Source organism: Phoenix dactylifera, chromosome 10, assembly GCF_051530095.1.
Source record: "Phoenix dactylifera cultivar Ajwa chromosome 10, Ajwa_hap1_PhDact_Kaust_v1.1, whole genome shotgun sequence".
Classification (NCBI taxonomy): domain Eukaryota; kingdom Viridiplantae; phylum Streptophyta; class Magnoliopsida; order Arecales; family Arecaceae; genus Phoenix; species Phoenix dactylifera.
The window spans coordinates 9,938,709-9,964,409 of NC_143199.1; the positions used below are offsets into that span (position 1 = coordinate 9,938,709).

The 25,701-nt window shown below is 41.1% G+C and overlaps 2 protein-coding genes across 6 annotated transcripts in view; both read right to left on the bottom strand.

Annotated features, from left to right (window-relative positions):
* LOC113461687 (uncharacterized) overlaps positions 1-311 on the bottom strand; it is a 66,587-nt gene extending 66,276 nt beyond the window's left edge. Inside the window, exon 1 of one of the 5 annotated variants that reach the window (XM_089925682.1) lies at positions 54-311. In XM_089925682.1, the coding sequence (XP_089781808.1) occupies positions 54-173 (120 nt within the window). In that variant the 5' untranslated portion in view covers positions 174-311. Of the gene's footprint in view, positions 1-13 lie in introns of all 5 variants that reach the window. The other 4 variants (XM_089925679.1, XM_039120963.3, XM_089925680.1 and 1 more) reach the window with 4 other exon arrangements.
* Positions 187-14,281, bottom strand: LOC149752681 (uncharacterized). Its single transcript, XM_089925683.1, has 2 exons — positions 10,245-14,281; positions 187-1,541 (listed from the first exon to the last, which is right to left on the bottom strand). Exon 1 carries the CDS (start codon positions 12,598-12,600, stop codon positions 11,332-11,334), a length of 1,269 nt encoding a protein of 422 aa, XP_089781809.1. The 5' UTR covers positions 12,601-14,281; the 3' UTR covers positions 187-1,541; positions 10,245-11,331.
* Positions 14,282-25,701: the final 11,420 nt, after the last annotated feature.

The window sequence follows — 25,701 nt, forward strand, 5'->3', positions numbered from 1 at the left end:
GACATGTATTTACATTTTCAGACATAAAATCACAATAAGCCTTGTGTAGCAACCTCATTCACAAGTTTCAGTATGACATCTTCTGCACTTCCGAAAGCAATAAACAGATCAGATCCCTGATCCTTCAGTAATTGTTTAAGATCTTCCAAAGCAAGGAGAAGCAGCTTTAGCATCTCATCTGAAAAATCTGCATACAAAAAATTTTTATAAATTAAACAAGAATAGAATAAGGCTGCTAAATTTTCTTGTCAGCAATGATAAATAATCTACAGAACACTATAAAGTTTTCTTCATACAAATTAATAAGTATTTTAATAAAGACATTTGTTGCCCAAGGTGACAAGCACCGAATCAATAAGTGTTTTTGGACGTAGGTGCTTAGGAGAGCACCGAATCACTATAATCCCGCGGATTACAGTTGGATTGTTTTCTGGGCTTACAATCCAAAAACATTTACACTTTGGTTTTCCGGGATCACCAAAAACCTATGTTGGTTTTACGGGCTCACCAACAAACCTTCACAGTTGGTTTTACGGGTTCACTAACAAACCTACACCGTTGGTTTTACGGACTCACTAACGAACCTTTACAAGGTGATTAAGAAGAATAAGAAAGTTCAAACTCCTAGATTAGCAAATATAACAACTATGAGCTACAAAGAAGAGTTTAGAATATAGTTATCGCTTTGATGAGACTTCTCTCTTCTTTGTCAAGATTGCTTCACTCTTCAAGGGTTGGTGGAGCTCTTAATGTCTCTTAGAATCTGCTCAACCACTTCCTTTTGTCTCTTTGAATGAAGCACTTGAATGAAGAATGCTAGGACTTTTTCTTTCTTGAATGAGCTTTGATTTCTTTGCAAAAGGATATCTTCTCTGATGAATAGTGTCACTTTAAATACTTTCCCTCATCCATTGGTCACCCCCCATTGGTTCGATTTCAAAAACTAGCCGTTACTTGCTGTTGGGAGGTCAAAAAGTACTTCTGCAGAACTAGCCGTTATGCTTCTGCCCGTGCTGGGGTCGACCCAAACTTTTCTGGGGTCGACTCAAACCATTGTTCATCATACTTGGGATCGACTCAACTTTTACTGGGGTCGATCAAACTTTCACTGGGGTCGACTCCTGCTACATTGGGGTCGGCCCTCTCAGGAAACACAGAACCTTATATTTCAGCTGTTTTTCACTGGGGTCGACTCAAGCCATAGTGGGGTCGACTCAAGTTCCATTGGGGTCGACCCTCTCAGGGATTCCAGAGATACAATTTTGAACGACATAGCCTTGGGGTCGACTCATGTTCAATTGGGGTCGACTCAAGCATTCCTGGGGTCGGCTCCATCTAGGGTCGGCTCAAGAAAAGTTGGGGTCGGCCCTCTCAGTAAATTCCAGAGACTTGTTTTCTCAAGGCTTGAAGCTGGGGTCGACTCAAGGTTCCTTGGGGTCGGCTCCTCTCCTGGGGTCGACTCAAGCTTACTTGGGGTCGACTCCACTACTGTTCATCCGTGCCATTTTTGCAGAGGTGTGCCTGATGGTTCCATGATGTACCTGTGAGACACGGGGCTGAAGTCGGCAGCCCTCGCCGACTTCAGCCCCGATTCATTTGGGGAAGGAGCCGGAACAGAGGATCGCGTGGGCGATCCTCTCCGGCTCCTCCGGAGGGGCAAACAAGGCAAGGGCGCCGCGAGATCCCCGCGGCGCCCCTCCTAGTCCATCCACGGCCGTGAATCGGCCGTGGATCTCGCTTGACATCGCGGCGGAGAACCGTTGCGATGGGGCTATAAAGCCCCATCTACTCCTTACCCTAGGGCATCCCGAGCTCCTCCTCCTCCTCTTCTTCCTTCCCTCCTCCTCTTCTCCGACCGGTGTACCCTCCCGACCAAGCGCCGCCCGGATCCCCCTCACAGCCACCCCCTGTTCTGAGACCCATCTCCTTGGGTTCAAGCGTCGCCGCCGCCGCCTGACACCGGACCGAGCCTCCCCCGGCCGAGATCCGCCACTTCCGCCGACTGCCTGTAAGCCCTCTTCCGTTTGTGCTCTCCGATCTTAGCCGATGCATGCTTTCCTCCCTTTGTTTTGGCCCCAAACCGAGACCACTCTCGGTCTCTTCCTCGTCAGTCACCGCCGCAACCGCCGGCCGCCAGCGGCCGGCTGACCGTCGACCAAGAGGAGGCCGGAGGCCGGAGGCCGGAGGCCACCCGGGCTGGCCCTCTCCCTCTCTCTTCTGTCTCTCCTGCTTCCTCTGCCCGTGAGGGGGTTTGGGGAAGGAGGAGCCCATCACGGGCCAAATTGGGCCCGTTGGGCCCAGTCCACTGCAGGCCCAACTTGGGCCCAGTCCACTGCAGGCCCAACTTGGGCCCAGTCCAGTCCGATTGGGCCCAGTCGGGCAGTACCCTTGTGGGCCCAGCTTGGGCCCTTTTCAGATCCAAGCCCGGAACCCGAACCCGGATCCGAAACCCGGAACCCGAAACCCGAACCCAGTGGGCCGTGTCCAATAATATTATTTTTGGATTTTTGCTTAATTCTGATATTAACAAAGAATTAATTAAATTTAAACAGGTGAACCTGATCCGCCTATCTGAAGTAGGAATTAAGCGAGAAGAGGTAAGTAACTTAATACTTCAAGTGTGATTTTCAGATAAATAGATTAAATTCTAAAATATGTTTTGTATTTAGTAAAATGGGTCTGGCATGTTAAATTTCATTTGAAAATTATGCTTTGAAATCCGTAAACTATGACTGAAAAATTTATGAAATCTGTTTATATATATATATATATTCTCAGCATGGCTATGATCTGTCTGTTCTGTTCTGGCCCTGCCAATGGGGATTATACGTTGGACCTGTCGACTTGTATTCTGTGAGGAACCGGTTTCGACACCGCGCCACCGGTGATTAGAATAGTGGTTTCTGGACACCGTTTCTACCGGTGACTAACAATAGTGGTTTCTGGCACTCTGTGCAACCCATGCCACTGGGTTACGTGGCCGTAGCCTATCATGTTGAGATTATGATATCAGAGTTTTACAAAAACAAAAATGATATTATTTGTGATTTGTTTCAAACATTATCCTGTATTTTGATCTGATATGCTCTGACCCCACTCTGGGGTATTTTGTTACTTACTGGGCTAGTGTAGCTCATTATTCTGTTTTCTTCGTTTTTCAGATCCAGAGGCTTGATCGCACGGGATTGGGGAGTGCGTTAGAATTCCGATGATTCTTCAGTTTTTGAAATTTTAGTTAGTTTAGTTTGGACATTTGAATTATGTTGGCATATGTTATTTTGGAGTTTTGTAAGACTGCTTTTGAATGATTTTAAGTATTTTGTCAATTTTAAGCATCTGCTATTAATCCTTAAATAAAGTATTGAACATCTGTATTTGCTTTGATGTAATCCGATGCCTTGCACGCCTGTGCGGTCCGCCGTGCGGGCGTGCGGCGTCTGCCGCGCCTCGGGCTCGGGGCGTGACAGATTTGGTGGTATTAGAGCTCAGGTTTAAGATCACTAGGGATTGTAACTGAAACAATTATATTGAGCCTAAGTTTTAGGATTCGTAGGATCCGTCAGAAAGGTTGAGAGATGGGTAGGAACCAGATAAGGGGATAATGTTTATTTATTTTATTAACTATTTCGTATTATTCTGTTTGGATGATTTTATAATATCTATATATTTTTACTGAATCAGAATGCCGCCTCGTCGTGTCCGTAGCCTGAATCGGATGGTCAGGGGCCCTCGGGGAAGAGCCCCTACTAACCAAGCGGGCGAGGCACCGCATAACTCAGGGACCCAGGGTCAATCAACTCCAGAAGCTGCCGCCGGAAATCAAACTCGGGTGCTCGAACTGATCGAGGAGGTCGTCGGGTTAGTACGCCAACAGAGGCAACAACCTCAGCAACCAGTCCAGCAGGATGTTGCTCCTCCTGAGCAAAGAAGGAGTATAGCAGAATTCAAGAGGATGGCACCTTCGGCTTTTAAAGGCACCACTAGTCCTCAAGAGGCCGAAACCTGGATAAATGAAATGGAGAAAGCCTTCAGGGCAATGGAGTGCACCGATGAAGAGAAGGTCAGATTTGCCACCTATATGCTTCAGGACCGAGCTCATCATTGGTGGATGTCTGTGGAGCGCACATTGGCACCCGAGCATGAGGCGCTTACCTGGCAGAGATTCCGCACAGCATTCTACTCCAAGTATTTTCCCTCCAGTCGCCTGAGGGAGCTGGAGAGGGAATTTCTCAATCTGAATCAAGGAACTATGACTGTGGATGAGTATGAGGCAGAGTTTGACAGGCTATCTCGGTTTGCTCCCACCCTCGTCATGGATGCAGAGTCTCGGATGAGGAGATTTGAAGAAGGATTGAAGCCTCACTTACGTCGGAGTTTGGCCGCAATAAACTCGACAAACTATGATGATCTGGTAGACAGGGCTAAGAATCTGGAAATTGTCTGGAAAGAAACCTATGATGCCAAAGATAAGAAACAAAAGAAGAGAAGCAGAGATTATGATGCTCGCAGTAGACAGAATTCTAGCAAAACTGCAAAATCACATAACCAATCTTGGCAATCAGGGAAGCAAGGATCTGATGGAAAGACTATTCAGCAAGAGAAGCAGAAGTGTGATGCATGTGGTGATATGCATAAGACTGAACACTGTAGACGATTATCTGGTGCCTGTTTTAGATGCGGCCAGCAGGGTCATAAGGTAGCTGAGTGTCCTCAACAGGACCTTCGATCAGTTCAGAGGCCTCAAACTTCAAGAAACCAGCAAGTGCAAGCTTCTCCTGCTCCGGCTCAGTCAGCTCAGCCTTCTTCTCCTAAGCAGCAGAAAGGGGGGAGACTGCGCACACAGGGTCGTATTTATGCACTGACTCAGCAGGATGCTCAGGCATCCAACACGGTGGTGTCAGGTACATTGCCAGTTGCTTCTGTTTATGCTCATACACTATTTGATTCTGGTGCTACGCATTCCTTTGTGTCATCTACATTTGTGCAAAAACATGACCTGCCTTGTGTGCAATTAGAGTATGATCTGCATGTTAGCACTCCTGCAGGGAGTGGGATGATTGGTAATCAGGTCTGCAAGACTTGTCCAATTCGGATTGTAGGTAGAGACTTGCCTGCTGATTTAATAGTTATAGATATGCATGACTTTGACATAATCCTCGGTATGGACTGGTTAGCATCACAATTTGCCACCATTAATTGCCATGAGAAACGGGTAAACTTTCAGATCCCCGGAGATACCGAATTCAGCTTCGTAGGGAGTGGTGCTTATACCTCCCCTCGAGTTGTCTCCGCTATGCAAATTAAGCGGCTGCTTAGAAAGGGGAGTATGGCGTATATTGCCACAGTGGTTGACACCAGACAATCAGATCAAAGATTGGAAGATATTCGAGTAGTGAATGAATACCCTGATGTCTTTCCGGAAGACCTTCCTGGCTTGCCACCAGATAGAGAAATTGAATTTGCAATTGATTTAATTCCTGGTACCACACCAATCTCTAAGACCCCCTATAGAATGGCTCCAGCTGAAATGAAAGAATTAAAGGAGCAGTTGCAGGATCTTCTTGATAAGGGTTTCATCAGACCTAGTGTTTCACCTTGGGGAGCTCCAGTCTTATTTGTAAAGAAGAAGGATGGTAGTATGAGATTATGTATTGATTATCGAGAGATAAATAAAGCAACAATAAAGAACAAGTATCCTCTACCAAGAATTGATGACTTATTTGATCAGTTAAAGGGTGCTCAGATATTCTCTAAAATTGATCTTCGTTCTGGGTACCATCAATTAAAGATAAGGGCTGAAGATGTGCCTAAAACTGCTTTTCGTACTCGCTATGGGCACTATGAATTTTTGGTCATGCCTTTTGGACTGACAAATGCCCCTGCAGCTTTTATGGATCTGATGAACAGGGTGTTCAGACCCTTTCTGGACAAATTTGTAGTAGTCTTTATTGATGATATCTTGATCTATTCTGGGAGCCAGGCCGAGCACGAGCAACATTTGAGGTTAGTACTGGAAACCCTAAGACAAGAGCAGTTGTATGGTAAGTTGAAGAAAAGTGAATTCTGGCTAGACAGTGTGATGTTCCTAGGGCATGTAATATCTAAAGAGGGTATCTATGTGGATCCAAAGAAGATCGAGGCAGTGGTCAACTGGAGCAGACCCAATAGTGTTACTGAGATTCGCAGCTTCTTGGGCCTAGCAGGATATTATAGACGATTTGTTGAGAATTTTTCCTCTATTGCTGCATCTTTGACTCGACTAACTCGTAAAGGAGTTAAGTTTGAGTGGTCAGATAAATGTGAACAGAGCTTCCAGGAGCTTAAGCAACGTTTGGTGTCCGCTCCCATCCTTACCCTTCCCTATAGTGGCGAAGGTTATACCATCTACAGTGATGCCTCAAAGAAAGGATTGGGTTGTGTACTGATGCAGAATGATAAGGTTATTGCATATGCTTCCCGACAATTAAAGTCATATGAGGAGAACTACCCCGTTCATGATCTGGAACTTGCTGCTGTTGTGTTTGCATTAAAAATTTGGAGACATTATTTATATGGTGAATCTTGTAAGGTGTACACTGATCACAAAAGTTTGAAATACCTTTTTACCCAGAAGGAACTAAACATGAGACAGAGAAGATGGTTAGAGTTACTGAAGGATTATGATTTGTCTATTCATTACCATCCGGGAAAAGCTAATGTGGTAGCAGATGCACTGAGCAGAAAATCCACTGGTAGTATTGCTGCCTTACTCACCTCTCAGAGGAAAATTCTGGAAGATCTGAGGAGAGCAGAAATTGAGGTATGTTGGCATGACTCCGATGCACAATTGGCAAATTTACGTGTCCAACCTACCTTGATAGAGAGGATCAGGATTGCTCAAGCAGATGACCCTCAGTTGCAAAAGCTTAAAAGTGATATTGAATCAAGTTCTCAATCAGAATTCAGACTTCATGAGGATGGATCATTGAGATACAGGAACCGAATGTGTATTCCAAATGACTCCAATTTAAAGAATGAAATTATGAAGGAAGCTCATAATACTGGATATACAGTGCATCCTGGGGGTACTAAGATGTATAAGGATTTGAAAGGCACATTTTGGTGGAATAATATGAAGAGAGAAATTGCACAATTTGTGGCTCGGTGTTTGACATGTCAGCAAGTTAAAGCAGAGCATCAAAGACCGGCAGGGTTGTTGCAGCCCCTACCACTTCCTGAATGGAAGTGGGAACACATCACTATGGACTTCGTCTCCGGGTTGCCTCGCACTCTTAAAGGTTATGATGCTATATGGGTGATTGTAGACAGATTGACAAAGTCGGCACACTTTTTGGCATTCAAGGTAGGAATGACCTTGGAAAAGTTTGCAGAGCTCTACATTGAACAAATAGTGAGGTTGCATGGAGTACCCGTATCCATTGTTTCCGATAGGGACTCGCGGTTTGTATCTCACTTTTGGAGTAGTTTGCATAAAGCCTTGGGGACCACTCTGAGCTTCAGCACAGCTTTCCACCCTCAGACTGATGGCCAATCAGAAAGAACCATTCAAACCTTGGAAGATATGCTAAGAGCTTGTGTAATGGATATGAAAGGTTCTTGGGACCGTCACTTACCTTTGGTTGAGTTTGCATATAATAACAGTTACCAGGCAAGTATTCAAATGGCACCTTATGAGGCTCTATATGGAAGAAAGTGTAGATCACCTATCTGTTGGGATGATGTTGGTGAAAGAAGAATTATGGGCCCCGAGATTGTGCAACAAACAGTAGAGAAGATCCAGCTGATCAGGGAACGCCTCCGGATAGCTCAGAGCAGACAGAAAAGTTATGCAGATAATAGAAGAAGGAAATTAGAATTTCAGGTCGGAGATCATGTGTTTCTGAAAGTGTCTCCTACTAAAGGGGTGATGCGATTTGGAATACGCGGAAAACTTAGTCCACGCTATGTCGGCCCCTTTGAGATTCTGAAAAGAGTAGGAGCAGTGGCCTACAAATTGGCACTTCCACCTTCACTGTCTGGAGTTCACAATGTTTTTCATGTTTCCATGCTAAGAAAGTATATTCCAGATATGAGCCATGTGGTAGAAGTGGCTCCCTTGCAGCTTAGAGAAGATTTGACATATCCTGAGCAGCCTGTACGTGTGGTTGATAGAAGAGAGCAAGTGTTGAGGAGGCGCACGATTCCTTATGTTAAGATCCAGTGGAGCCATCACTCAGAACGAGAGGCCACGTGGGAGCTGGAGGATGAGATGAAGGAAAAATATCCGGACCTTTTTGCAAGCTAAGGTATGTTAAATTTCGAGGACGAAATTTTTTTAGGGGGGAAGAATGTGAGACACGGGGCTGAAGTCGGCAGCCCTCGCCGACTTCAGCCCCGATTCATTTGGGGAAGGAGCCGGAACAGAGGATCGCGTGGGCGATCCTCTCCGGCTCCTCCGGAGGGGCAAACAAGGCAAGGGCGCCGCGAGATCCCCGCGGCGCCCCTCCTAGTCCATCCACGGCCGTGAATCGGCCGTGGATCTCGCTTGACATCGCGGCGGAGAACCGTTGCGATGGGGCTATAAAGCCCCATCTACTCCTTACCCTAGGGCATCCCGAGCTCCTCCTCCTCCTCTTCTTCCTTCCCTCCTCCTCTTCTCCGACCGGTGTACCCTCCCGACCAAGCGCCGCCCGGATCCCCCTCGCAGCCACCCCCTGTTCTGAGACCCATCTCCTTGGGTTCAAGCGTCGCCGCCGCCGCCTGACACCGGACCGAGCCTCCCCCGGCCGAGATCCGCCACTTCCGCCGACTGCCTGTAAGCCCTCTTCCGTTTGTGCTCTCCGATCTTAGCCGATGCATGCTTTCCTCCCTTTGTTTTGGCCCCAAACCGAGACCACTCTCGGTCTCTTCCTCGTCAGTCACCGCCGCAACCGCCGGCCGCCAGCGGCCGGCTGACCGTCGACCAAGAGGAGGCCGGAGGCCACCCGGGCTGGCCCTCTCCCTCTCTCTTCTGTGTCTCCTGCTTCCTCTGCCCGTGAGGGGGTTTGGGGAAGGAGGAGCCCATCACGGGCCAAATTGGGCCCGTTGGGCCCAGTCCACTGCAGGCCCAACTTGGGCCCAGTCCACTGCAGGCCCAACTTGGGCCCAGTCCAGTCCGATTGGGCCCAGTCGGGCAGTACCCTTGTGGGCCCAGCTTGGGCCCTTTTCAGATCCAAGCCCGGAACCCGAACCCGGATCCGAAACCCGGAACCCGAAACCCGAACCCAGTGGGCCGTGTCCAATAATATTATTTTTGGATTTTTGCTTAATTCTGATATTAACAAAGAATTAATTAAATTTAAACAGGTGAACCTGATCCGCCTATCTGAAGTAGGAATTAAGCGAGAAGAGGTAAGTAACTTAATACTTCAAGTGTGATTTTCAGATAAATAGATTAAATTCTAAAATATGTTTTGTATTTAGTAAAATGGGTCTGGCATGTTAAATTTCATTTGAAAATTATGCTTTGAAATCCGTAAACTATGACTGAAAAATTTATGAAATCTGTTTATATATATATATATATATTCTCAGCATGGCTATGATCTGTCTGTTCTGTTCTGGCCCCGCCAATGGGGATTATACGTTGGACCTGTCGACTTGTATTCTGTGAGGAACCGGTTTCGACACCGCGCCACCGGTGATTAGAATAGTGGTTTCTGGACACCGTTTCCACCGGTGACTAACAATAGTGGTTTCTGGCACTCTGTGCAACCCATGCCACTGGGTTACGTGGCCGTAGCCTATCATGTTGAGATTATGATATCAGAGTTTTACAAAAACAAAAATGATATTATTTGTGATTTGTTTCAAACATTATCCTGTATTTTGATCTGATATGCTCTGACCCCACTCTGGGGTATTTTGTTACTTACTGGGCTAGTGTAGCTCATTATTCTGTTTTCTTCGTTTTTCAGATCCAGAGGCTTGATCGCACGGGATTGGGGAGTGCGTTAGAATTCCGATGATTCTTCAGTTTTTGAAATTTTAGTTAGTTTAGTTTGGACATTTGAATTATGTTGGCATATGTTATTTTGGAGTTTTGTAAGACTGCTTTTGAATGATTTTAAGTATTTTGTCAATTTTAAGGATCTGCTATTAATCCTTAAATAAAGTATTGAACATCTGTATTTGCTTTGATGTAATCCGATGCCTTGCACGCCTGTGCGGTCCGCCGTGCGGGCGTGCGGCGTCTGCCGCGCCTCGGGCTCGGGGCGTGACAGTACCAAGGTCAACTCCACCGATGTTGGGGTCGACTCATTTCACACTTTGCTACATCTTGAGGTTAGACTTATCCATACAATCAATGAAATATATTTCAAGCAGTTTTAAATGTATGCCATGGTAGTGCTACATACTCTTAACAATTAAAATTACTATTTTGCCCTTAAGAGTACATTTTACTTGAAACTTTGCTAAATTAGAATTTAGAATTTTCTATCCCTTTTCTATCACAAATTTAATCTCATTCTTAATCGTTGAAAGACATCTTGAACTCATTCTTCTAATGTATCGAGAGTGTCGAACTCAGTAGTGATGTATCACATTAACTTGTAGTACTAATAAGATATTTCCTCAATCATTGTGTTAATCATCAAAATAACACTATCATCCTTAATCTCCCCTTTTTTGATGATTACAAAACATTGAGTATAAATAGATTGATACTTATATTAAAATTAGGAGTTTTGTTTTAGAAAGAGCTCAAGTTGCTGAATTTCAGCTTTTCAAATTTGAAAGTGAATATTCCCCCTCTTTCATTCAAATATTGCCAATTAGAACTTTTGATTTTCTCCCCCTTTTTTTTGTATTTGGTTAAGGATGAAACTCCAAAAATTTGAGATAAAGCAAGAATTTCAGGTTATGTATCGAGGCACGAGAAGAATGTGCCAAATTCAGAAATTTTGATTGAAAATTCAGACTTTCTTGTTTTTTTTAAAAAAAAATTTCATTGTTACATATTCCTCCCCCTTAAGTGAATATTATTTCTTCCTATAATTTTTAAACTTATTTCTCCCTTTACATCGCAACTTCCTTCTTTTCTTACTTCTCCCCCTTTTTGTTATCATCAAACTAGTGTATGACAATAGATAAGTAGAAGCAATAAATGATAAACAACCAAATTTCATTGAGTAAAATGGAACATTGTAGTACATTGAAGCCAAAAGTACAATGTTCTAAAATTAAGGTTCAAGGTACATCAACCAAGTAAAATGCATATGAGAACTAGATAAATCCTAGGCACTAGTCATGATGGACTCCTATAATGCTAACATCAGGCCTAGGGGGAATTTAAGGGCTGTGATCTAGTCCTCATCCTCCTAGCATAAGTGGCGAGGGAAGGTCGAGCCTGATGGGACTGAGTCTGGCATGGACCTCGCTGAGCTGGATGACTCTGTGCCGAAACCTCCGACTCAGCTGCTCGGGGCACAGATGGACCGTGAGCCTCTCTCTCTGTAATGCTCCCACCTGCTCTCTGAGATCTCTAATCTCAGCAGTCATAATGTCCATCCTGCTCGTCAACCCATCAGAGAGAGTCCTCACCTGAGCTGACACAAGCTCAGTCATCCTACTCCAAAACTCCTCTGTGCACCCCGTAGGTACGGATGACGACGGTCCAGCCTCTGAAGGTGCCGTAGGATGATCTTCAGGTACCTCAGCCTCAGGGATGGAGTCTCCGACCTCTGGTGCATCATCCTCCGGTGCATGCATCCCTGCTCCTCCACGCACCCACTGCCCGTTCACCTTCTCATAACCCATACGAACTAGGGACCGTGCAGTGTAAGTGTCAGTGAATAATAGATGCCTGGAGATCTCTCCCTCCACTGATATGTCATGCTGTCGGAAAACCAGGGTGAGTATCATACCATAGGGCAGAAAAACTCTCGACTTGCATATAGCCTCTCTCATCTGCCTGATCATCATAGCTGGGAGGTTCAGGAGAATGCCCTGAATGACGTGCTCCATAATGACCAAATCTCGCTCAGATATGTGAACAAATCTCCCACTTTTCGGAAACAAAATCCGACCTATGAAGTTGTGCAACAACCTCATCTCAGCTGATAGAGAGCTAGCTATCACATTTTCGGAATAGTCAAAATCATCTCTCTCAAAGATCAACTGTAGAGCTCTCAACTTGCTTTCCGGCCTTTCTGGAGTTGCACCTTCGCAGGGGAGATGGAGCAACTCACTCAAACTTTCTTCTGAAATTCTAACCCGTACTCCTCGGACCTCAGATACAAGCCCTCCCATTCCAACTTTTAGGAAGGCATAGAACTCACGAATCAAGCCCGGGTAGGTCACCAAGTCTAGGGAGCAAAGATACTCCCATCCTTGCCTTCGGATCCAATCCTCCAAACGGAACCCTTCTTGATCCAAAAATTCGGAGTGGATCCTTCTTCCCGTGGTAACCGGTCTCCCCGCATATTTAGCAAGTTGAACTGAAGGGGAAGGAGGTGGAGGAGGCTCTACACGTGTCTCACCTTGTGGGGAAACTGTAGAGGAATCTCTAGCATGTCTATCTACAATGGTTGGGCGTGAGACTCTCCCGGATCTCTTAGCAACGGCTCGCTTGGGTCCCATTTTCACCAAATCCTTCCTTAGGTCTTGATCTAACGGCGTAGAGAAGCAATCTAGCACTGTTTGGAGATGATTGGAAGGGATTGGAAAGTGGAAAATAGGATTTTAGGAAGAGGACAAGATGAAACAGTGCCCTAGAATAGCTCACGGGTCCCTCTTTAAAAACAGGGTCCCGCCGTTGGGTCGACCCTAGATTTTTTTGGGTCGACTTAACGTGGGGTCGACCCCATTCTGGCTCGGGTCGGCCCCAGTTCAGGCTTTTAAAAAAAAAAAAAAAATTAAATTCTTTCTTTCTTCCAATCCTTACCAATTCTTTATGGGACAATGATAAATGAGTAAGGAGTCTATAAATGGCTAGTTTGACTAATGTTTCATGAGTTTTTGAAAATGGAAGGAGAGTACCATGAGACAACTTGTTCCTTTTATATGTCTTCAATCAAAAGGATCACATATGCCTAATTCCCTCCTAAGCATGCAAAATCTATCTTCACTTAAAGGTTTTGTGAATATGTCAGCTAGTTGTTTCTCGGTACACACATGCTCAATACATACATTTCCATTTTGAACATGATCTCTAATGAAATGATACCTTATTTCAATATATTTGGCTTTAGAGTGCTGAACTGGATTTTTGGTAAGGTTAATGACACTAGTGTTATCACACTTTATAGGAATGCTATCTAGTTTAATTCCATAGTCCTCTAGTTGTTGCTTGAGCCATAGTACTTGAGCACAGCAACTCCCGGCAGCTATATATTCGGCCTCAGCCGTTGACAATGCTACTGAATTATGCTTTTTACTAAACCATGATATTAAGTTATTCCCTAAAAATTGACATGTTCCACTAGTGCTCTTCCTATCTAATTTGCATCCAGCAAAATCTGCATCAGAATATGCAGGTAAATCTAGATAAGAGTCTCTAGAGTACCATAAACCTATGTTTGTGGTTGCTCTCAAATATCTAAGGATTCTTTTGACAGTACTTAGATGTGACTCCTTAGGATCTGATTAGTATCTAGCACATATTCCCACACTAAACACTATGTCTGGCCTACTAGCAGTAAGGTAAAGCAAAGATCCAATTAAGCCTCTATAAAGCTTCATATCTATACTTTTTTCTTTTTCATCTTTGTCTAGCTTACTAGTGGGATTCATTGGGATGCCTATTCCCTTGTGATTTTCATTTCCAAATTTCTTTAATATTTTCTTTGTGTACTTAGTTTGATGAATAAAGATACCTTCCTTAGTGTTGCCCGAGGTGACAACCCAAGAGGGGGGGGGGGGGTGAATTGGTTTCTTCTAAACTTTTGGTGTTTTAAAAGTTTTCTTAATTAAGTGCGGTGAATGCTTTCTTAAATTATTTGAATGAATTAAACTAGAGTAAAGATGAAAGATAATGCAATAATAAGCATAAGAACAAGCACAACACAAACACAGCGATATATAGTGGTTCGGTGCACCCCAAGGCACCTACGTCCACTCCCCAAGCGTCCCCTTGGGAATTTTACTATAACCCCTCGGATTACAGTAGGATTGTTTTCCGGGCTCACAATCCAAAACCTTTACAATTTGGTTTTTCGGGATCACCAAGAACCTATGTTGGTTTTACGGGCTCACCAACGAACCTTCACAATTGGTTTTACGGGCTTACCAAGAACCTACGTTGGTTTTACGGGCTTACCAACAACCTACGTTGGTTTTACGGGCTTACCAACAACCTACGTTGGTTTTACGGGCTTACCAACGAACCTTTGTTGGTTTTACGGGCTCACCAACGAACCTTTACACTTGGTTTTGCGGGCTCACCAAAAACCTATCCCGTTGGTTTTGCGGGCTAACCAACCAACCTTTACAAGAGATTAACAAACAAAAAGAAAGATTTAAACTCCTAAATAAGCAAATGAAACAATATAAGCTACAAAGAAGAGTTAGAAAATATTTATCGCTTTGAAGTGGCTTCTCTCTTCTTTGTCAAGGATGCTTCACTCTTCAAGGGAGGATGGAGCTCTTGATGACTCTTTGAATCTGCTCAACCCCTTTCTTTTGACTCTTGAATGAAGCACTTGGATGAAGCTTGCCTTGCTAGGGTTCTTTCTTGAATGCACTTGATGTATTTTCCCAAAAGCTTGCTTCCTCTGATGAATACTCCCTCTTAAATACTTCTCCAACCTCCAAATAGTCCTTTCTGACCGTTGGATTGAAGAAACTAGCCGTTTATAGCCGTTGGGAGTCCAAAAAGCATTTCTGCACAACTAGCCGTTATGTTCAGCCCGTGTTTGGGTCGGCTCAACCTGTCCTTGGGTCGACCCAACCTTCACTTGGGTCGACTCAACCATTTCTTGGGTCGACCCTCTCAGAAAACACAGAAACTTGAAATTCAGCCTTCTGTTGCCTTGGGTCGATCCAACCTTTCTTTGGGTCGACCCAAGGTCAGCTTCAGAAAATTCAGAGCCTTGAATTTCAGCCTTTCTTCACTTGGGTCGACTCAACCTTTCTTTGGGTCGACTCAAGGTTTACTTGGGTCGACTCAACTTCTTCTTGGGTCGACCCTCTCAGTAAATCCAGAGAGCATTCTTCCTTTGCATTTTGAGGTTCTTTGGAGGTTGGGTCGACTCTTGCTTACCTTGGGTCGACCCAACTCACTGTTCATTTGTGCTGTTTTTGCAGGAGTGTGCCAGATGATTCCTCGATGTGCCGGGGTCGACCCAATCAACCTATGGGTCGACTCAATCCATACTTTGCTGCATTCTCAAGGTTAGTTTCATCCAAATGAACAAGACCATATATATATTTCCAATTAAGCAAATGTACTGAGAGCAATGAACTTATAAATGAAGTATCAATTTTAACTTATAGCATACTCTAGAGAATTGCTTGTTAATCATCAAAATAACACTATCATCCTCAATCTCCCCCTTTTTGATGATTACAAAATAAAGAGTATAAGCCTATTGATACTTGTCTTTAAAATCAGTTTATAAAAGGGATTGAATTTCAGAATTTCAGCTTTTCATATATATAAGTGAAATCTCCCCCTATATCATTCAAAATTTGCCAATTTGATTTTTTGAATGGCTCCCCCTTTCATTTATAATTCATTAGCAATGAAACTTCAAAAATTTGAGATAAAATAAGAGTTTCAGCTTATGTATCGGGGTGAGAAAGGAGCGTGCCAAATTCTGAATTTATATGTGCCAAATTCTGAATTATGATAGAAATTTTTGATTTGATGATTTTCATTGTTACAAATTGCTCCCCCTTAGATATGTAAGCTTTCTTATATGATTTTCAATTTGTTTGCCCATTTATTTCTCTTTTCTTTTCATAACTTCTTTACTCACTCTTTCTCACAAAAGTAATACTCTTTCTTCTCCCTTTATATACTCTTTCCTTCTCTTCTCTTTTATATACTCTTTCCTTCTCTTCTCTTTTATATACTCTTTCCTTCTCTTCTCCTTTATATACTCTTTCCTTCTCTTCTCCCCCTTTTTGTTATCATCAAAAACATATATATGGAAAAAGATGCAATAAAGAACAAACTTCAGACTTCATTGATCAAAATAGGAACATTTTCATATATTAATGCTCAAAATGATGAAAAGTACAATGTTCCACAATCAAGATTTAAAGATATAAGGGAAAGACAAGATTCATAAGGAAAAAAGCAAGATACATATGAGAAAAGGCAAGATACATACGAGAACTAGATTTCTAGCCTAGGCTCTAAATATAGATGCTAAGATCAGCCTAGGGAGACTCTAATTGAGAGTGGGAAATAGGATTTTTGGAAGAGGACAAAGGGTAAACAGTGCCCTAGATAGCTCACGGGTCCCCCTTTTAACAGTGGGGTCCCGACGTTGGGTCGACTCAAGAAATTTCTTGGGTCGACTCAACGTTGGGTCGACCCTATTCTGGGTTGGGTTGACCCAAGTGCAGAATTTTTTTTTTCGTTTTGCTTCTAAAATATTTTCCTTGCTTCCAATCCTTATAAACTCTTTATGGGACAATGATACATGAGTAAGGAATCTATAGATAACAAGTTTGACTCATGTTTCATGGATTTTTAGAAATTGGAGGAATGTATCATGAGACTACTTGCTCCCTTTTATATTTCTTCAATAAAAAGGATCACATATGCCTAATTTCCTCCTTAGCGTGCAGAATCTATCTTCACTCAAGGATTTTGTGAATATATCGGCTAATTGTTTTTCAGTGCATATATGCTCAATACATATGTTTCCATTTTGCACATGATCCCTTATCTTATTTCTATGTGTTTGTCTTTAGGAATGAGATATTTAGGATGTAAGCCAGAAGTGATTTCTAAATGTAGATTTCAAAGATAGTTTTCTAATCAAGTGTAGGTGGAATCTTCCTTAGGTTAATTCAAGAAGTACCATGAATGATATTCAAGGAAGGACATGAGTGGAAATCTACTCTCTCTTCACTAAGTATGAAAGCTTGTTCGTTTAAGACCTTTTGCCCAATTTATTAAGTATTTTATCAACAGGAGAGTAATTTTAATTAATTTTCAGAGTGAAAGATCAAAACTTATATACTTGAAAGTCATATCATCATGTTGGATCATTAACTTTTAATGACTTCAAGGTTCTTTTATGATAAAAAGAGCATTGGGGCACAAGTACCAAAATGTGAATTCATGTAGTTTTTGATACATCTTAGAGTTCTTTTACAAACTTTCTTTTATCCCTTTAGAAAATAAGCACAATTTGATACATAAAAATATGAATTGGCACACAATTTAAGTTCTAAAGATCAAGTCAATTAGGATTCATTAGTGAATATCAAAAGAGATTTTCTAAATCACAGTTTTTATAGATGATCATTGAGGTACGTGTATTTATAGAATTCAATTTCTTAATCACAGTTTTTCAGCAATGTATACATGAAGCTCAATGAATTTTTAAATATCAAAACATAATCATATATTTAAAAATGTTTGCTTGTAATCAAGATCATTGAAAGACACATCATTTAGACCAATATTAGTACATTTTAATGATAAGAAAAGATATGTTTCGGATGCGTATCAGAGCAATCAACCAAGGCATCAAAATTAATTCTGTTTTTCTTACATTAACATTTTATTTAGTAAAATATATCATGTGTTAAGTCATGCATTAAAATACTAAGAACAAGAATGTCAAGGATCAAAATCAGTTCTTTTCAAATAAACTCCCCCTATTTAAATATAATTTCGCACTGATATATTCCTTAAAGTATGTTTTCAAGTGATTAACCATTTTGACTTGATTCTTCTTATATACATTCATTTACTTTGTCTTTCATTTTTACTTTCTTATGCTCTATACTCTATTTGCTCCCTATCCGGTGGAGTTGGAAAGGAGCACGAGGTACTACCACTAGCCTCCCTCTTGTGCCGTCCCTAATATGCCCTACACCGAATAGTTGGGTCAAATAGTGCCGGGTACTACCACTAGCCTCCCCATTGGCACCATCCCTATGATGAGCAATATAGAAGGGTTAAAATGTTTACTTCGAATTCTTCCTGTTTTAGTGTAATTAATTATGGATTTTATCCCTTCCAAATGTCCCGAATATATTATGCTTGTTTTACTTTTCCTTAAGATTGGAGTATTTGCCTTTGCTTAGATTCTACACCTCTTGAATAATATTCATTTTCTTTTCTTTATCTCTCTCTCTTTTTGTTATTCTCAAGTAATTTACATGAAAGAGCAGAATGAGGAATTAATCTTGTGTATCATACAAACAACATTTTCATTATGTTCATGGATTCATAATTTCACACAAGTTATTTTAGATCAAAATTTTAAGCATAAACTTGTGTATTTCATGGTTATGACATATGCAAAGATATATTCTAGTTTGGGCAAACCATGAAACAATCTCTAAAAGTATAAGTCAATCAATTATAGACATGATATCAAAAATTAATAATTAAAGGCCTCAATCATGCCATAATAAGATTTAAGTTATTGACTTTGCTCAATTAATTTATGAGAGAAGTATCTAGAATTACCATTTCATTCTGCATTCTTCAGTCAAATACCTACTAGATTTCTTATGTATGAACTTTTGGCTGAGGAAGGTCCTCTCTCTTGTTTGCATGTGAATGTTTATTGTACCTTATATGGAGATATCCTTCAAGTTGAGATCTCTCATTTTTCTTGCTCAAGGATCCTGCATTATTAACAAACTCCTTTTCTTTCTTGAAGGAGAGTTATTAGTTTCTTCAAGATACAAAACATTCATCTAACATATTCTTTGTTTTAAACTAGATGACTCAATATAAGATATGACAATAGTTGCTTGTTGAGTCACTTTACTCAAGAGATTGCCTAAATATAAGCAAGCACATATCACTTGAACTAAAGAGATAGTTTCATTAACCAAGATAGTTCAATGACAAGCATGTGAGCAATGGAAAGATTTATCAAGGTCAAGTCAATTTTTATTTTCAGAATCAATTTAGCTTAGATTCTATTTCCTTAAGATAATTATCAATAAGACATATTAGCTAAGTTTTAATCAATTTTATCTTAATCAGTTGTTTCTATCAAAAATTCAGATTATGATTTATTTGTTATCAATAAAATAAGATTCATTAAAGTTAGATTGAAGTCTTGCCCAAGTACACATAATGAGCATACATTCTGGTCTATTAGCTGTAAGATGAAATAATTATTCTATCAAGCTTCAATACAGCTTTAAACAATAGATCTACTTTGCTCATCCTTTTCAAATTCTACAAGATGGGGTCATAGATGTACCTTCTTCATGCCAATCTTCTATAAGAATTTTCTTGTGGACTACCGTTTGGTCAATGAAGATCCCCTTTCTTGTTTGTCTTAATTTGGAGATTGAGAGAAGATGTTAATTCATTCATCACACATATTTCAAACTCACCTTACATGAGCTAAGTAAAATCTTCATTATAATTCTTCATTAGTAGAACCCAAAAATGATGTCATCAATGCATACTTTGAGCAAATAAGATATTACAAATTCTTCTTTTTGATGCATAGATTTATCACTATTACTTTCTATCAAAAAGGTTACTTAAGCTTTTATATATCATGCTTTTGATGCTTGTACCAAATCACATATTGCTTTATCATATATGTAATGTGTATTTTTAAGTATGGTGGTTATTTTACATAGATCTCCTTTTTAATGAAATAACCACATAGGGGTGAGTTCTACACATTCATTTGATAGCATATAAAGCTCATAAAGCAAGCAAATGATAATGGTGATCTTTACTTCTAATCATACAAAATCTCATCAAGATCTATTTTATCTTTTCTTGATTTAGTCTTTTAGTAGTCATCAATTTTTCTTCATTAAGTGCATTTCTGAAAAACTCAATTTGGTTCTAATTATTAACATGTTTTCAGATTGTTATATGTAAAAGATTAACCATATACATATATATATAATTTGTTTTTAGTATTTTGATAATAAATCATTAGTCTCATAAAGAATAAAGTGAATTGATACTTCTACAACTAGAAATTTTCATGAATATTCTATATGCATTGCTTGATGAATGATATCCAAGGATAGAAATATCTTTATCAGATTTGGCATTATTTTCATGGAAACATATCAAGCATAACATGTACGACTGAAAAATATGAGAGATATGCAATAGTTCTTTTTCTATTTTTCAGAAGATCAAAAGAAGTTTTCATCAAAAAATAGATTTAAGAGAGATTATATGTATGACACGCAGTGATGATAGTCTTTTAAAAATTATTTAAGTAGATGACTATCATACATAATTATCTTTTGCATTTCTTCAAGAATTCTATTAACTCTATTTTACTTATGGTGTCCTTGGTGCTGAAATCGTTGGATTTAATATTATTTTCTGTATAACCTTTATCAGGATTTTGGTTTTCAACACTGTGCCATGATACTCTTTATCTTCACAGTTTGGAAACCTTTATCATTTGAAACACTTTTACAAGATTTAGTAAATACAGAAAAATACTTCAGTTTTATTTCCCAAGAATAAATCCAACGTAAGCTTTTGAAAACTTAGAGATGGAAACAACATCTTTAGATTTAGAAAAGATTTTTGTTTGTTTCCTTAGTTAGCATGCATAGCAAAACTTTGACCTTTAAGTAGATAATCTAAGTGGGCCTATGGCAAGATCTTTTGGGAGTAAGTACATACTAGCATGAGTTGATTCTATGTGCCAAGGATGGTTTCTTTAATCTTGGTATTCATAGTGCAAATATTCAAAAGCATACCAAGTACACATTATCATTTTCATGATCAATAAAAAATAATGCCATGGATAAAAATTCTTAATCAAGCATATAGAGAATTCATCGAGTTATTTTTTAATAAATTAATTAACCATTTTGCAACTTATCCAATAGTAAGTGGAGCATACTATAAAAATGAAGTGATTTGAATATATTTTTTTTTCATAAAAAAATATCACTTATATCACAAAAATGATTAATACTTGCAAGTTATGTTTTAATCAACTAATGAAGTAATTTCAACACGAGAAGATGTAAGAATTACTTATTTCATTCTTTCTTTCATTTGAATCATTCTTCTTAGTTACATTCAATTCTTTAACACATGTCTAGAGCACCCATTGTTTAGATAACGTCTTTCATTAGAACCTTGGATAGCTAGACATGCTTGCAGAAAAATAATCATATTTTCAACTTAGGAACCCAAGCTCTTTTGGGTCCTTGTAGGTTAGCTATAATTGTTCCTTTTGGAACCCATATTTTCTTAATAGCTATTTTGTCCATGAATTTACAGATTTTAGTATTACAAGGGATGTATTTCTGTATCCTCTTGTTGAATTTAACAAACTTAGATCGAACATGAGTAGTAGGAAAACTTCCAGTTTTCTGTTTCTCCCATTTTGGTTTATCAAATTTGTAATGTATAGATTTAGGAACAACAGAAGAGATTTTAATTAGCTTTTGTTTATAAGAATCTGTTTTAGAATAATTAAAAACTGTTTTAACAAACATATTTTTAAAAGATTTTTGAGTGTACCAAGGTTGATATCCTAATGTAACTTTATCAAATTCAACTCTTTGATTATTTATCATTAGGTTCAGTTTTTCAGAGCTGAGCGTAAATCTTTCAACAATAGGTTTTAATCTGTCAACTTCTTTAGTTAATCTTCTGTTATCTTCTGAAAGTAACTCATTGTCTTTCTTAAGTTTATCATGACTTTCAGTGAGAAGTTGATCTCTTTGATTTAGTTCTTGATTTTCTTTAATTAAGATTTCAGTTTTACTGGTTAGTTTCAGTTTTTCATCTATTAGAATTTGTTTTTCAATCTTCAAGTTCTTGTTCTTACAAATAAGTTTCTTATATTCTAAATACAAATCAAAAAAGGCATCATGGAGTTCATCAAATGTAAAATTGCTTTCAGTTTCAGTATGTACCTCTTGTGCCACCAAGCATGGATTTTCAATATGATACTGCTCTCCTTCTACACATGATGTTTCAGATTTGTTAGTGCATTCATATTTGTCTTCAAGCATATCCCATATTTCTTTAGCAGTCATGCAAGAAGATATGCAATTAAACTCATTCCTATCTAACGCACAATATAATAGGTTCATGGCTTTTGAATTTTGTTGAACCATTTTCTCATTATGTCTAGTGTTTGTGTGTGTTCCATTGACTATAATGCTCCATAAATTATAATCAACTGATTGTATAAAAATCCGCATGCGTATTTTCCAATGTGTATAGTTTATGCCATTAAATAGTGGAGGTCGATCAATTAACTGTCCCTCTCCTAGGAAACTGTCTATTTGAGTTGTCATGATCTTTGGCTCTTTGACGGTTAGGTCAAAACCAAAAAAAAAAAGGCAAGGAATTATAGAGCACCTGCTCTGATACCACTTGTTGCCCGAGGTGACAACCCAAGAGGGGGGGGGGTGAATTGGTTTCTTCTAAACTTTTGGTGTTTTAAAAGTTTTCTTAATTAAGTGCGGTGAATGCTTTCTTAAATTACTTGAATGAATTAAACTAGAGTAAAGATGAAAGATAATGCAATAATAAGCATAAGAACAAGCACAACACAAACACAGCGATATATAGTGGTTCGGTGCACCCCAAGGCACCTACGTCCACTCCCCAAGCGTCTCCTTGGGAATTTTACTATAACCCCTCGGATTACAGTAGGATTGTTTTCCGGGCTCACAATCCAAAACCTTTACAATTTGGTTTTTCGGGATCACCAAGAACCTATGTTGGTTTTACGGGCTCACCAACGAACCTTCACAATTGGTTTTACGGGCTTACCAAGAACCTACGTTGGTTTTACGGGGTTACCAACAACCTACGTTGGTTTTACGGGCTTACCAACAACCTACGTTGGTTTTACGGGCTTACCAACAACCTACGTTGGTTTTACGGGCTTACCAACAACCTACGTTGGTTTTACGGGCTTACCAACGAACCTTTGTTGGTTTTACGGGCTCACCAACGAACCTTTACACTTGGTTTTGCGGGCTCACCAAAAACCTATCCCGTTGGTTTTGCGGGCTAACCAACCAACCTTTACAAAAGATTAACAAACAAAAAGAAAGATTTAAACTCCTAAATGAGCAAATGAAACAATATAAGCTACAAAGAAGAGTTAGAAAATATTTATCGCTTTGAAGTGGCTTCTCTCTTCTTTGTCAAGGATGCTTCACTCTTCAAGGGAGGATGGAGCTCTTGATGACTCTTTGAATCTGCTCAACCCCTTTCTTTTGACTCTTGAATGAAGCACTTGGATGAAGCTTGCCTTGCTAGGGTTCTTTCTTGAATGCACTTGATGTATTTTTCCAAAAGCTTGCTTCCTCTGATGAATACTCCCTCTTAAATACTTCTCCAACCTCCAAATAGTCCTTTCTGACCGTTGGATTGAAGAAACTAGCCGTTTATAGCCGTTGGGAGTCCAAAAAGCATTTCTGCACAACTAGCCGTTATGTTCAGCCCGTGTTTGGGTCGGCTCAACCTGTCCTTGGGTCGACCCAACCTTCACTTGGGTCGACTCAACCATTTCTTGGGTCGACCCTCTCAGAAAACACAGAAACTTGAAATTCAGCCTTCTGTTGCCTTGGGTCGACCCAACCTTTCTTTGGGTCGACCCAAGGTCAGCTTCAGAAAATTCAGAGCCTTGAATTTCAGCCTTTCTTCACTTGGGTCGACTCAACCTTTCTTTGGGTCGACTCAAGGTTTACTTGGGTCGACTCAACTTCTTCTTGGGTTGACCCTCTCAGTAAATCCAGAGAGCATTCTTCCTTTGCATTTTGAGGTTCTTTGGAGGTTGGGTCGACTCTTGCTTACCTTGGGTCGACCCAACTCACTGTTCATTTGTGCTGTTTTTGCAGGAGTGTGCCAGATGATTCCTCGATGTGCCGGGGTCGACCCAATCAACCTATGGGTCGACTCAATCCATACTTTGCTGCATTCTCAAGGTTAGTTTCATCCAAATGAACAAGACCATATATATATTTCCAATTAAGCAAATGTACTGAGAGCAATGAACTTATAAATGAAGTATCAATTTTAACTTATAGCATACTCTAGAGAATTGCTTGTTAATCATCAAAATAACACTATCATCCTCACTTAGTTTGCTTGATTTGTAATCCGAGAAAGAAATTTAGTTCTTCCATCCTACTCATCTCGAATTCTCCTTGCATTAATTTAGCAAACTCTTTGCAAAGATTATCATTGGTGGCACCAAAGATTATCATTAGTGGCACCAAAGATTATCATTAGTGGCACCAAAGATTATCATTAGTGGCACCAAAGATTATGTGATCTACATATATTTGTACTACTAGCAGATTTTTGTCTTTTCTTTTGAGAAAAAATGTTTTATCTACATTTCCTCTATTGAAACTGTTGCTGGTGGTCCAAACCGAGAACGATTGGCACAGCGGTGTGAACGGGATTCCGTCTGAGCTGCCTTGGTTGATGTTGATTGTGCTCCACCTTCCACCGGGAAACCTGCAAGCAAGCCTCGCACCACCACTGGGGTAGTGGGGGCCCTCCGACGATCAAGTCAGAGGAGATTGGAGGAGGAGGAGAGATGATAATAGCAAGCAAGAGAGTGCTCTGGAAGATATTGCTTACCCCCCCTTCTCCCCCCAGCCGCATATATACCTGGCTGGGGGGTCTCTCAGGGGGGTTTGTCATCGTGGGGCGCGATGGAGTGGCCACTGACATGGCCGTTACAGGGCGTCGTGGAGCAGCGCTGGGTACGGCCATGACAGGGCGTAGTGGAGTTCCGCTTTGTACGGCTGATACAGGAGATCGTGGAACAGCATCGGATACAGCCGTTGCAGGGAGTAGTGGAGCAGGAGGCCTCGGCGTGCCTCTGGGAAGCAGCCTGTCGTTATCAAGAGATCTCCGACTCGGGGTCGGAGTGCTGGATCAGGGGGCAGCCGACTCGGGGTCGGGCTGCGGTGCTGAGGATATCCGACTTGGGGTCGGATCGCTAGATTAAGGGGCAGCCGACTCGGGGTCGGGCTGCGAAGCCGAAGATGTCCGACTCGGGGCCGGACTGCTGGATCGAAGGGCAGCCGACTCGAGGTCGGGCTGTGGAGCCGAAGATGTCCGACTCGGGGTCGGATTGCTGGATCAAAGGACAGCCGTAGTCTTCATGGGCGCGCGTGCCGGTCACGTGGAGCATGGCGGCTTAGTTCCCCCGTAACAGTAGCCCCCCACTTTCGAGCCTGGAACCAGAAGGGGAACGGGTGAAGGGAGTGATGCTTCGAGATTGCCGCCATCCCTCGGAGAGGCGCGCGCGCTTCGAGCTCCCCGCCTTCTTTATGGCGTATGGCGGTTGTTGCTGACCTGGCAGTCTGAGGATTTCGGCGGACATCCTTCCTTAATGGTGTCGATTCGCCTTTGGGGCGCGAGCGACCCTTCTCGACTCCTCTCCGGCGCCATCGCCTGCTGATTCTCCTACCGCCTCCCTACCCCCTGCGGACGAGCCCGACGCTCCCGACCCGGGGGTTCCTCCAAGCTGACCTCTTGTACCTTTCGTTGTCCTCTTTTTTTTGTATGTCGGCGTTTTGCCAAATTGTATGGGCCTTGGCCCTGAA

Excerpts from the sequence above, each read along its gene's own strand:
- LOC149752681 (XM_089925683.1), bottom strand. The coding sequence starts at position 12,600 with ATGGGACCCAAGCGAGCCGTTGCTAAGAGATCCGGGAGAGTCTCACGC.